Raw genomic sequence first — 14,513 nt, 5'->3', positions numbered from 1 at the left:
GCAGAGGCTATTTACACCAACTCCGCCCACCAACGTGTGATTGGGATAGTCAACATTACAAAAGTATTTCATCATTAATCATCAGATTCAGTGGCGTAGATGGTAAAGCGTGTGTCATAGCCTACTCGTTTTGACGCGATCGACCCGGGTTCGAATCTGCCTTTTGGTGAACTTTTTTTTCTCCCTTGTCAAATTTCAAATCACATCAGAAAGGCATTTATTTTTAATAAAAACGAAGGAAATAATCAAAAAGTTGAGGGTAGGGTAGGTGTAGGGAGGGCTTTTGTCCCAATAAGGTGGCATCCATTTAATAATTTGAATTAAAATTAAAATTTACACTCAATAAGTTATTATTGCACACGGTTTTATAATGTATTACAATGATAATTGACATATAGTTAAAATAGCAGGACTATCTATAGTTTTTTATATCACTAATAAAAGTGTAAATAGCCTCTATCGCACCCCAGCTCATTTTCCAACTCCCCTAGAGTTAAACTGTCGAGTTTTACCATTTTCGAATCCATTCAGCCGATCTCCGGGTCTGGCGGTAGCACTTTTAGCTGTAGATTAGCATAGATCATTGAATCTGATTAGACCGTTAGCATCTCGCTCAAAAATGACCAAAGAGTTTCTATATTTTTCCTATTTAAAACTTGACTCTTCTGTAGTTACATCGAGTACTAAGACCGACGGAAAATGAGAATCAATGGCCGATATGGCTAGGAACTATACTCTCATTCTGGCGTAATAATCAAGGAACTTCAAAACTTCCAGGAAATCAAAATCGTGAATCGAATCGAATCGTGAGTTGAGTGAATCATTACATCCCTAATGTGTACAGTATGTACATTGAGCACTGCTGTTCCGTTGGCTTGTTTGTGGCCAAATTTCTTTTTATTTTTGATACATTTGTATTAAATGTACAAATTTACATTTGGATGAATTTGTCTGTCTTTAATCAGATTTACCAATTGTTATAACATTTCTAGTACTTTTCTTAGTTTCAGGTAGCCAAAGTGAAGTTAAAGCTTCTGGTGGCAAAGCAGTTGTAGAGTTTTTGACTGTATCAATAATAATTTATTTTGGCTATATTCCCCAACATCAGCTCTCACTATCTTTGATCACAGGCAAGCAATTTTGTCCAGGAATCATAAAATCAAAATGCTAAAAAAAAAAAAACATTTGAAGGATTTACAGCATTCATCAGATCTTGCTGTTCCAACTCTTCCAACTCACTCCGTGTGTGTGCACATCCATGTTGCCTAGTAACGAACGTGCTTGCAGCACAGCGGGATCATGTAATTTACGAAGAAACAACATTTTCATTTCTGATTGGCAGGTAGGTGGCATTTAATTCGAGAAATTGTCCATTAATTGTATATAGCGGGGCATGTTATCCCTTACTTCTCAGTGTGAGAAATACAAGGTGTGGCATATGAGTGTGTGAACTGGTTGAAATGCATGTATGTCACGGTGAATGCTTGATAACCCACTAACACAAGCGCTTACCAACACTGCTGTCTAATGACGTCGCAGTCTCCGGTAGATTGTTGTTGTTGTGTCTATTCCTTTTCTTTTTTTGTCTGAAAAACAACGGCCTGGGCCAGTGTTGCCACATTGTGAACAAACTAACTAGTGCAAAAACAATTCAAGGCGTATGTGCGACCTGTGTGAACTCTTCCCTTGGGCCACACGAAGATGATTGGCGGGCCGGATTGGGTCCAGGGGCCGCCAATTGAATAGCCCTGCTTTATACCCTCATAATAATGTTAAAAATACAGCAATAACTGCCAACTGGATGGCTGCGCTGACTGGCCAGATTATATCATGTGTCTTTCATGTGTGGTGAAGTATTTGAAAAACAATTTAACGTGAGCTTACAGTAGCGCTGTGCAATGAATCAGTCAAAAAGATTCACAAAACAGTCCTCGAATTTGCTTATGAGTTAGCGGTTTGAATCAGACTCATTGTGAATCATTCAGAGCCCTTACTGAGTTTACAGCTGACTCCCTCACTGAACTGAGAGTCATTTTTACATTCAAAATGAACTGGGAATTGTTACTATGATGAAAACCAATATGTTAAATCCAAATCCAAATTTTTATATAACTTTTGAGATTACAAAAAAGTCCCACCATTAAAAGCCATGTCCCAAACACTTCGACATAAATTAGACATATACAGTACAGCAGCCTAGTCTAAACTGCAGTGTAAGTTTTAAAATAAATTTTACACTCCTATTACCAACTTTCTTTATAAAAAAAAATAAAATAAATCGCCTTACAAATAAATATGGATAAATCTGAATAGCTTCAGAACGGACAATAATGAAATTATTTTAATTAAACCATATTGTTGATGAATATAATATAAAAAAGTGGTTGTGGTTATTATCAATAATGCAACTAATGTTTTTGGGGAAAAAAAAGTATCTTAAATTAATACCAATGTTTCAAATAGCAGCATTGCTGTTTGAGCTGCATGCGCTGTAGCTGAAGAGCTGAATGAACACCAGTAAACTAAAGCGCTTTATTAGCGGGTTAATTAGACTATATGAGAATCAGATATTTATACAACATGAACATAATATTACAACTTATATATGTACAAAAATATGCAAATACAAAAGTGATCTTGAACTAGGTTACATGCTAGTCAGAGTGTGTAACTCCTGTTGTGGATGCGCTTTTGGCTCTTCCCATAACAACACGCTAAAACATGGCAAATAAATCCAAATTTTATTATGGTAATGTTTTCTTTATAATGTTATGTATACAACATTAACAATTATAGTTATTAAATGTTGTGCACTAATATATGCACAATCTTTTATTATAATAGTGTTCTCATTATAATGTTATATATATATATATATGGCAGCATCTTTTATTATAATAGTGTTCTCATTATAATGTTATATATATATATATATATATGGCAGTCTCAATCATAGTTATTAATGTTGTGCGCTGCTGTTTGAACTGCATGCGCTGAGCTAAAGATGATCACCGGCAAACTGAAGTGCTCTATTAATGCTCTATTAACTTAAACGCTTTCTATATGAGATAAATCATATATATATATATATATATATGTATATATACATAAAATAAACACAATATTACAACGTACAATTGCACAAAAGACTGTAAATGCACAAGCAAACTTAACTGTGGTAGCCATGACGCTGTAGCTCCATTGTGAATGCGCTCTTCCCGTAACAACGCACTTAAACAAGATTATTTTACAGTGCATGTTCTCATTATTATTTTATGTAGCCTATATGACTGACTTGCCCTGCACATGTTGCACTTAACTGTAATTTCCTTTTCAAAGTGATTCTAATCATATTTCAAGCAATTCAAAACCATCATGGTGAACAGTGCGCATCTGCAGTGCCTCTGAAGGAAATAGTGCATTATTTATCGGCTTTAACATATTGGCCGAATTTTCTTATCGGGTCGATAGCGATAACAGTAAAAATGAACATTTATCAGCCAATACTGATATGGTGGCCGATATATCGTGCATCCCTAAGTTGCACTGTTGCAATATACACAGATATAACAATGCACTCATATCAATGGCATCATTATGCAACTCAACAAGCAGGAAGACAAACAAATAAGACACTGAAGGACATAAATCAGTCATTGTCATCATCATTTTTATCACAGTACCTCCAATAGAACACCTGCGAGCAATTTCCCAGAACACCAGACCCAAGGCATAGATGTCTGCCCTTTTAAAAGACTCAAAGTGCCTCATGTTAATAGAGTCATCCAGCACCTCAGGGGCCATATACCTGTGAACATGACAGATGACATTAGAAATCCCTTATTTACACCCCTTACACATCAAAACATCCATTTCAACCCCTTTGATTAAAGGTTGCTTGTTTTGACAAGCTTTACAGAGCATCCCAGAGGAATGAACTATATATTTTCTTTAAGGAGCGTGATTTTCAGTAAAATGTGCTAAAAAAATGTTCAACAATTTTCAGAATTACTCTTGCATGGGCTGGAATGAAGCATGACACTGCCAAGCATTTTTATCTGTTGTTTTTCTTCAAGAAATTATGTGATTAGACAGGATTAAAAACTGTGGAAAAAGGGAAACCTAATCAAGGAAATTAGGTATTAGTCAAATGAATAGAGACACATCTCATTACAAAGTGATTATAAGAGATAATATTAGTGTGAGCAGAAATGTTCCTAACTGACCCTAATATGTAAATGAATTAACGTTATTAACAGTAATTTACCTCTGAGCAAATATACATTTAAATCATATAAATACAATTAATTTATTGCATTATTTGAATTTATTTATGAATGAATTTATTTCTTATATATGTGACCCTGGACCACAAAACCAGTCTTAAGTCGCTGGGGCATATTTGTAGCAATAGCCAAATTATCGATTTTTCTTTTATGCCCAAAATCATTAGGATATTAAGTAAAAATCATGTTCCATGAAGATTTTTTGTAAATTTCCTACCGTAAATATATCAAAACTTAATTTTTGATTAGTGATATGCATTGCTAAGAACTTCATTTGGACAAATTTAAAGGCGATTTTCTCAATATTTTGATTTTTTTTTGCACCCTCAGATTCCAGATATTCAAATAGTTGTATCTCGGCCAAATATTGTCCTATCCTAACAAACCATACATCAATGGAAATCTAATTTGTTCAGCTTTGAGATGGTGTATAAATCTCAATTTTAAGAAATTGACCCTTATGACTGGTTTTGTGGTCCAGGGTCACATATGTAATTTTTCTGCAAAAAAAAAACCTTAACCTGATGACGAAAAGCAATTTTAGCTCATCAAAATCCATAATTCTGAGAACAAACAAACAGATCAAATCCATATTCAACTGTCCTGCCATTGTAATGCAATAAATCTCATCACAAAATGGGATGGACCGGCTGTACTGAGCACCGGACTTTAGCATTCATCAGGTTATATAAGAAAAGGTGTTTTGAAAGGGAAAAAAAGGTTCAGATTTGTGGCAGTACCATTTATAATATGTAAATGTTTTAAATAATCTCCAATAATAATTAATTTGCGACCTACAGTGCATACTGGGCTTAGCATTTGATAGGACAACAACTGATTTCAGTAATTAAATAAAAAATAAAATCAAAACAAATACACAAAAAAGCTGCAAATATCAACAAAATGTCTGAGAAAAAAATGAAGCAAATTCAGCAAGTTTGGGCCACAACAAATCTGATAAAAAAGTCACACAAAATTCTGGAGGGACTAATTTATGTTCATTTGGGAACAAAGGGTGACACTTTCATTTAAAGATATAAAAAATACCTAGATTCACTATTTTAAGGCTTAACATTTTACTGTACTTCTGGATAATTTATGCAAAATGGGATTTAAAACAGGACCTCCATAGACTTGCATTAGAAAAGAAAAAAGCTTGTCTGATGACAATATGGCAGATAGCAACAGTTGCTAAGGTAGGATTGCACTGTCATGTGTTTAAGGCGGAGCTTTAAAGGTTTAGCTGATAAGGGTGTCTTGTGGGTTGCATAGCAGCCTAGAACATGGTTTTCCCTTGAAAACCAAGAAGACTGGAGTGAGACATCATCACTCAAGTGAGCCCTAGGGGGACAGAAGGTTGTGAGGGAGAACTTTGACATTCAAAAGTCACATTCAGTAACCATCACAGCAGGAGATGGTAGCGGGTGTTATATACTGCAATATATGAGTGTCAATGTGTGACAGCCTGTCACACCTAGCAGTAGTCTGGGGAAGTGTGCGTGTGTGCTTAGTGTCCAGGGGGCACAGAAGAGAATGGGTGCATCGCTGAGAGCCTCTCGCTCTAGATTTGATGTGACACACTCCTGTGGTGACAACAGGGAGAGTGGCGTCCCTAGCACTGTCCTTCACAGCACACATCTCACCCTCTGAGTAAACTCAAGAAAAAAAAAAACCTGTTGTGGGATCCCGAGAAGCGAGGTTCCACTCGCAACAGAGTTGGTCCAAAAAAAGAAAGAAAATCCTCAACCAATCATGGGTCAATGACAAAAGTGACCCTGGACCACAAAACCAGTCTTAAGTCGCTGGGGTATATTTGTAGCAATAGCCAAAAATACATTGTATGGGTCAAAATTATTGATTTTTCTTTTATGCCAAAAATCATTAGGATATTAAGCAAAGATCATGTTCCATGAAGATATTTTGTAAATTTCCTACTGTAAATATATTAAAACTTAATTTTTGATTAGTAATATGCATTGCTAAGAACTTAATTTGGACAACTTTAAAGGCGATTTTCTCAATATTTAGATTTTTTTGCACCCTCAGATTCCAGATTTTCAAATAGTTGTATCTCGGCCAAATATTGTCCTATCATAACAATCCACACAACAATGGAAAGCTTATTTATTCAGCTTTCATATGATGTGTAAATCTCAATTTTGAAAAATTTACCCTTATGACTGGTTTTGTGGTCCAGGCACACAAATAAGCATTTTTACAATTAAAGGGGTCATATGATGCGATTTAAATTTTTCCTTTCTCTCTGGAGTGTTACAAGCTCTTGGTGCATAAAGAAGATCTGTAAAGTTGCAAAGACTAAAGTTTCAAATCTAAAGAGATATTTTTTATAAAAGTTAAGAGTCAGCCACGCCTACCTAAAACAGCTCGTTCTAACACGCCCCCACATGTCTACGTCACGATGTGGGAAGATTTGCATAACACCGCCCAAATGATCACGCAAAGAAAGAAGGCATAACTTTTATTTTCGCTGTAGTATTGTTGTTGCCGCCGCCATGTCGTGAAGGCACTGTGTGTTTCTTTGTGAAAGCGAAACTACTTTGTTTGGTCTTCCAAAAGAGGACGATATCTGCTTCGTCATGCCTGGAGCTGATCCGTGCTGGTTGCTGAGGAAATACAACAACTTTGCGCTGTGGATCACCGGATCGGCTTTCACCGTGGACGAAGCGGAGTCCAGCCCGGGGTCGTCACATGTTGTTGCCGCAAGCCCTCCGGACGCTCCTTCGTCGAATCCGCCAGCCACGCCGTTCTCAAGCCCGCCGCCTCCACTCACTCTAGCCCTCCGGTCGTTCCTCACTCTAGCCCCCGGCCTCTGCTCACTCTAGGCCACCGTGTGTGACGCTATGTTTCATTGTGAAAATGAAACTACTTTGTTTGGCCTTCCAAAATGGACACGACTAGAAATGGTTAAGTTGTATTTACAACACTGTTCCAGAACACTTCAACCCAAATATTCAGATGTGTGCAGCGCATTTTATGGAGGACTGTTTCCTGATCCTGGTAGAGTAGACTACAATGCCGGCTGTTCTGACTCACAGACTGTAAGCACGTTTTTTATATTTAAAGAGTTTTTATATTTTTTATATTTAAAAGCGAGTTTTTTGGGCAGTGTAGAGTAGGGCTTGTTGTTTGTCATTTCTCCGATCACAAATGCAGACATGGTTTTATGTTTACGTGGCGCGATGCAACGCAACACGTAAAAAGACAGTATAAGTCATTATAATCCATAATTATGTCCCCACTGGATGCAACGAATGCCTCGTTTATAATGGGTTTTCATGTTTTTGAATCGTCGCTTCGGCCTGACAGGGCATCACAGTATGTTAGGGGCGTAACATTTCCGTCACACGCTTGAGGTATTCGGCCAATCATAACACACTGGATAGCTAGCCAATCACAGCACACCTTGCTTTTCAGACCGATGAGCTTTGTAAAAATGTATGCGTTTCAGAAAGGCAGGGCATAGAGGAGAAACAGTAATGTACAGTGTGTGGAAAAGAATGTGTTTTTGAACCTTAAACCGCATAAACACATTTCATTACACCAAATACACAAAATAATGTTATTTTTAGCAACATCATATGACCCCTTTAAAGAAAAGAAAAAATATCTTTAAAACAATGTAGTTACAAAAATTGTATACTCTTTGTATTCATATTGGTTTCAAACTTTTACATAATTTTCAAGAAATGTTTAAATTTAATGACTCTGGAAGAAAATGTTTTTGGTACACTTTAAATATAAGTAAGTATAGAAAAGCTTTTAAATACATTTAAAAAGTATATACATATACATTGTTTAACAAATGTCATAAATTGCTAATTCATAAATATAATTGCCGCACAACCTGAACTAACCTTGCCCTGTCATAATAAAGGTCAAATTATATAATATTTTAAGAAACTTATTGACCTTGACAAACATTCATGGGCAGGATGTCTATGATATAATTTCCTATTTTATCTATTTCCTGTAGTTTTTTTCTAAATAGGCTAAAAAAACAAACAAACAAAAAAACTGCTTCAGTTTGACAGTGTGTGGTCAAAGGGTCAAAAAGAGCTTGTTATGTCACTTCCTCTTTTTTGTTATGTCTCTTATGAAAATAGGTGTGAGAGTGACGTTATGTCACTAAATTACAACAAACAGCTGCTAAGTGCTATCTTACGAAACTGCTCACATTCGCGTCTGACCCCCATAGCCTTTTTCATATCTCACACAAGCTTGAATTGTTGGGTGTTTCACAACACTAATATTCACGGGCACACAAAGCCCTCAGCTCAAGAAAACACTCCAGTTATGAGCCGTATCGCTGTGCATTGGAATACAAATGTAGGAGAGCGCGTGTCTGCGACTGGAACTAGACATATGTCACTGTGAATGTGGCCGAGTGATGAATTACTGACCTTTTAGTGCCCACTCTGTGGTTGGGTGCAATATCAATGGTGTCTGTGGCTGAGTCATGCCGCACGGCCAATCCAAGGTCAGCGATGCAGCAGGTACCATTCTTCTTCACTAAGATGTTTTTGGATTTCAGATCACGATGGGCAATTGCAGGCTTACCTGAGGATTGGACATGACACAGTACAGCATGAAACACGACTTCAAATTAATTGTTGAAATCTTACTTTCTAATACTTACTAATGTCTAAAACCTTGTCCAAACCAGAAACAGGAGCAATCAATAAATCCTCTCTTCTCTTCTTAATTGAGTTTGTTTTTTTTCAACAGCAAGACATTTATTTGGTTGCTTGATTCTGTTCCTGTCATGTCACATTGAATACAAAATCATCTACATAACTGTATATAAAACATCACAAATATGTTTTGTGGAAACTTGTATTGCACTGCTTAAAGCAGCATATTTCTATGAAAATGTGGGCATTTTCATGTAAATATGGCTATGTTTCAGGATGGATAAAAGAAAAGTGATTTGTGTATTGTGACTCACCCTGAGTGCCCACAATCTCCATATGCAGATGAGCCAGACCACTGGCGGTGGAGAGAGACAGCTTGATCATGCCCTCCACTGTGACCGTGTACCTGTTCAGGTAGTCAAAGAGCGAGCCGTGCTCATGGTAATCAGAAACCAACCACAGTTGAGTCCATGTGCCGTTATCTGAGATGCACAGAGAGAGACACCACTGAATGCTCTACGCTTTGAGGGATAATAGAGTGTAAACATATTCTGAGCCGTGGCTGTTAAACTTCTAAATATATCTACATCTAGCAACTTTAAAGCTTCATTTCTAGCAAAAATATTATGAGTGGCTCTATTGAGCTCAGTACTGTTGACAATCTAAGACACACTAAAATAGTGTAACTGGAAATAGTGATATTGTTTATAATAAATGATGCCAATGACAAAATTAGCCAAGCAGGGCGGATGATGTCTCTTACGTGTATATGATTTAATTTAATTAAAGTGAATGACATAACTAAAACTGTTAAAAACAGGGGTTAAAGCAAAAAGACAAAAATCTTTTGACTGAAATTTTTTCCTCGGCCAAACCCCATTCCACAGCCATACCTGTAACACACCCAGTTTAAGAGCAGTGTGTTTCTTCTTGTAATTAGGAGCGCTTGTCCTCCTAATTAAAAAAATTTAGGAGCACCTTCTAATCAATAATAAAAAAATTCTGATCAAAAATGAGCCTTTCTAATACGAGGTGACATTTGACTCAAAGTGATTTACAGGGGCATTTTCTTTTTACCTTTGTAAATGCATTTTTCTAATTGTATTAAAATGTATGCAGTGTTTCCTCTAGGATTTTTTCCAGCTGTGGTGGCAGGACTATTCCCCATGGACCATGTCCCCTCCCCACCCAAGAATCACGTGCACTCAGAATTGAATTTATTTTAACTAAAAAAGACAAGTGAATAGTAAAAAAATAAAATATGAACAAATAAATGAATGACAATCAATAGCACAAACAAAAACAATAACAAGATACAAATTAAATTAACAGTACTTTAATTTTTTCCGTTAGGTCTAACTATAACCTATTCAACTGTAAATTAACACTGGATAGTCTTCACTGTATAATGAAAGACAGCAGCAGGTTTATTTACACTCTAAAAAATGCTGGGTTAAATAAAACTCAGCGCTGGGTAAAATATGGACAAACCCAGCGATTGGGTTGTTTTCAACCAACAGTTGGGTTAAATGTTTAACCCAACCTTCTGGGCAGTAACCCAACCACTGGGTCAAAACAACCCAGTCGCTGGGTTTGTCCATATTTAACCCAGCATTGGGTTGTATTTAACCCAGCATTTTTTAGAGTGTAGGCTGCTGTCTCTTTAAGACCTCATGCAGGATCTAATATACTGTTACACAGGGCTCTATGCTTACTTTTCTTTTTAGGAGCTCTTGTCCTCCTCATTAAAAAAATGTAGGAGCACCTTCTGATCAATAATCAAATTCTGATCAAAAATTAGCCTTCCTAATACGAGGTGACATTTGACTCCTTAATGCCGAGTTCACACTGCACGATTTTCAAAGACGTCGAATCACTGATGGTTTCACACTGAACGACTATCTGGGGTAGCATTCAGTTGTTGCTGTGTTCACATTGCACGATGGAACGACGACAGGAGGTTTCACACTGCATGACTTTACAATAGGAAGAATCGCCGACAGCTCTGTCTGGTGCAGGGTTGCCAGGTTTTCACTACAAACCCCGCCCAATTACTACTCAAAACTAGCCTGAAAATAGCCCAATTGCTTTGTTCATTTTTACCCCCCCGTGTAAAAAAAACACTATTTTTTTTGCCAGGGTTCACCTGGTACAATTCACATTCCAGGGCCTAAATATCACGTTATTGGGGTCGCTTCAAACTGCTGACATAAAAAACAACTGGCGGCAATCGCGGATTTGGCAACACTGGTCCGCAAACTACGTTTCATATAACTCCTCCCCGAACTTCCCGCTGCCCTGTATCTTGGTCTCTCATTGGCTGTAGGTCATCGCCGATGTGTTTTTCAGTCAGAACTCATTTCACACAGCATGGTGGTTGTGAATCGCCGACAGCTCCAGATATTTAGCATGCCAAATATTTTGCGGCCCTCAGATCGCGTCTTTGATAATTCACACTGCGTGATTGTCACTCGCGTGAACGAGCACCGATTTGCCTCCGATTCTGGGCATTTGTCGGCGATTTCGCAAAACCTGTTGGCGAGTGAAAAATCGGGCTATAATCATGCAGTGTGAACTCGGCATAAAGTGACTTACAGGAGTATTTTCTTTTTGCTTTTTGTAATGGCATAATTTTCATCTGTCAAATTAAAAAATTTATGTTTATAAGATTTTTAAAATTTCTATTTAAAACAATATAATAAGAAGTAGAATAAGACAAATAAGTTGCCAATCATATGAAATTAGTATTAATAAAAAATATTAAGAAATTAAATGATTTAAATAACCAAAATTATATGCTAAAAATGTAACTAAATCCGCCAGCAGTTGGCGGCAAGTCACTGATTTTATCACTGAATCATTTATTCAATTGATTCGTTCGAACGGCTGATTCATTCAGGAATTAAGCAAGTGAGTGTCTTTATGTATGGGTAATCATGAATCACTCGATTCGTTCAAAAACACACTTTTAATCATGAATGAAACACCGCTGTGTTTGCTTTAAGAGATGCGCAGCGGCTGAGCTGTTACTTTATTTGGAACTATTTTCGTTGATGAAATAGAGCAAAATCAGGCAGTACTTGTTTATTGAACTGTTGTATTAAATCAATATCACATTTGCAAACTCCCTTAATTATTAAAAGCTGGAACCTGCGGAAATGAGTAGAATTATTATTAATAGCCGCAATCTCGCGCCGAAATTCAAGTCCTGTCCTGCTCTGTGTTCTCTGCTAATAACCCAATTTCTGTGAATTATGCGAGCGGCGTTATGTTGTCAGTGAGAAGCTGCAGCTGTGGTGGGGATGATTTGTGGTGTGCCGGCAGAACAACAACAACAACGCGCTACATGTTTTCACATAAACACACGTACGCTGGAAAGCAAATGAAGTTCGATCAAACTAAATGGCACTGAACTGCTTTTATTGTTGTCTGACCTTTGTTGTCTGCAGCAATAAAGCCCAGGATGTTCTCATGACGAAGCATGACAGTCTGGTAGATCTCTGCCTCACGGAACCAAGAACGCTCCTCTCTGGAGGAGAAGATCTTTACTGCCACCTCCTCGCCACGCCAGCGGCCCCTCCACACCTCTCCAAAACGACCCTTCCCTATGCTCTCCTGGAGGATGATAGTCCTGGCAATAGTCCTCTGCACTAGCAGTGGCAAGCCTATAGAAGACAAGAAATAGCAGTCAGGGAAACTCCATTTCAGGCTTACAAATCATACTTCATATGTTGCTTGGAAATTCAATTTTGTCAGAATACACAGCAATGTCTACTGTCTACATAGAAAGATGCTCTCTGGCCTCATAATGGTGTAATTACGGCATCTGCCAGCAGGGGAGCCATGCAAACACAGCCATGAAAACCAGCCAAACATTGAACCCTCGACGTATGTATACTATGCACAATGTTTGATTTGAGATCATGACAGTCATCCAGGAGCTAAAAAACAAATATTTCATCTGAGGCACTGTCAAATATACAGTGTTTCTTGGCTTGGACAAAACGCAATGATGACAGCTTCTGGACTAAAATCCTGGACTAAAGATATAGCCTGCAGTGATTCCAGCTAGGCTTGAGGCTCATAACACAAGGAAAGCATTAAACTGTCAGTTTACACATCCTCAGTTGCTCCCAAGGGGCTCTGAAAACAAAGGGAATGAAATTGGCTTGAGCATACTTTGGGGTTTATGATGGGTATTACAAGAAAAACGACCAGCAAATACATAAAAATGAAAGGGAATTCGATGATTTGATGAGAATCTTTGCATAATAAGAGGCATAAAAAATGGTTCAACTTGATTCTTTGAAAGCAGAAAAGGGAAACAATAACAAGCTAATAGTAGTATGATCTGTTAAATACCTGAGCCAGATCCAGAAGTGGTCATGTCATAGATAAGATCCTTCAGCTTGGTGCCGTCAGCAAGGAACGGGTGGTCCATAGTGGGGTCTTCCTCACTTGGCACACGTTGGTGGATGATGGAGCGATTATGGCACATGTAGAAGATCAGCACCAGCACGAAGCTCAGCACGCAGATGGGGACAGCAATCACTGCGGCCAAAGCTACGGGACTCAGAGACTGGGGTTCAGTGTCAGGCAACTCTGAAACAGGAAGAAGCAAAGCACATGCTTTAGGCTGTAAACCAGTGGTTCCCAATCAGGGGGTTGGGGCCCACTAGGGGGCCTCAGAAAACTTAGGTTTAATGTTAAATTTGTTTAAATATAGTTATATTGATTACAATTCAGAAAAAAACAACTAAAAAGAATAAGAAATGAGATGTGCAACATTAAACTGACATCATATTTTAGTTTTTAAGAAAACAGAAGTATCAGATGTACATCAAGATAGGAGGGCCTTCAAATATTGTATGAGACACAGGGGGGCTTTAGAGTCAAAAATGTAGAGATCCACTGCTGTAAACACACTCATACAACAAAATAACTAACTTGTAATAAAAGATAGTACTCACACTAGACTTGGTCACACTGAAAAACTAAAATAAACAAATACACAACCAAACTTGCTAAATTTTTAAATAAGCGCCATGGGATATTGAGACTTTGAAAGTCATTCTTTTTACTTTAAAAACTGTAGTGGAGTAGCAGGAGTGTAGTTATCCAAGCATAAACTTCAAGCATCTGTTTTTGTTCAGCCACTCACGCTAATGCTAGTCACTGTTCCTCTGCATTTCAATTTGAACCAATGCAAAGACATTTTAGTTAACCTATTGAAATGATCTATTATTAATATTAAAAAGGTCACAGCGAGTGAAACTGTGTTGAAGGCTATTCCTGTTGGTATGTATTTCATGTTTGTTATTTGTCCGTTGTTAGTTCTTTTGTGAGAATTTTTGAGCTCCCGTGGTGAAAAGTGGCTGAATCAATTTATACTGACTAATTGTTTTGATCTGTGACACAAACACATTTGGTGAAGTGCACTACTCTTTTACCTCTCATCAAGCCTATTTCTATTGTAAGGGATTTTTTGGGGGGGGGTTATGTTTAAAAGACCTTGTGGCAGATTGGAGCACTGTAGTGTCTGCGTAGGATCATGCATGTGCGTTGGACTGTTTAT

General features: G+C 37.6%; 1 protein-coding gene across 1 annotated transcript in view; it reads right to left on the bottom strand.

Annotated features, from left to right (window-relative positions):
- Positions 1-3,149: 3,149 nt before the first annotated feature.
- The window catches only part of LOC107589809 (TGF-beta receptor type-1-like), a 48,867-nt gene continuing 37,503 nt past the window's right edge, over positions 3,150-14,513 (bottom strand). The window contains exons 3-7 of the mRNA XM_016278347.1: positions 13,301-13,540; positions 12,373-12,603; positions 9,253-9,420; positions 8,708-8,864; positions 3,150-3,808 (exon numbers count right to left, since the gene is read on the bottom strand). Of these exons, the coding sequence (XP_016133833.1) occupies positions 3,457-3,808; positions 8,708-8,864; positions 9,253-9,420; positions 12,373-12,603; positions 13,301-13,540 (1,148 nt within the window). The 3' untranslated portion in view covers positions 3,150-3,456. The remainder of the gene's footprint in view (positions 3,809-8,707; positions 8,865-9,252; positions 9,421-12,372; positions 12,604-13,300; positions 13,541-14,513) is intronic.

The sequence above is a fragment of the Sinocyclocheilus grahami genome, unplaced genomic scaffold (assembly GCF_001515645.1).
Source record: "Sinocyclocheilus grahami isolate Dianchi unplaced genomic scaffold, SAMN03320097.WGS_v1.1 scaffold121.1, whole genome shotgun sequence".
Taxonomy (NCBI): Eukaryota; Metazoa; Chordata; class Actinopteri; order Cypriniformes; family Cyprinidae; genus Sinocyclocheilus; species Sinocyclocheilus grahami.
This window is presented reverse-complemented; position numbering and strand designations above follow the sequence as displayed.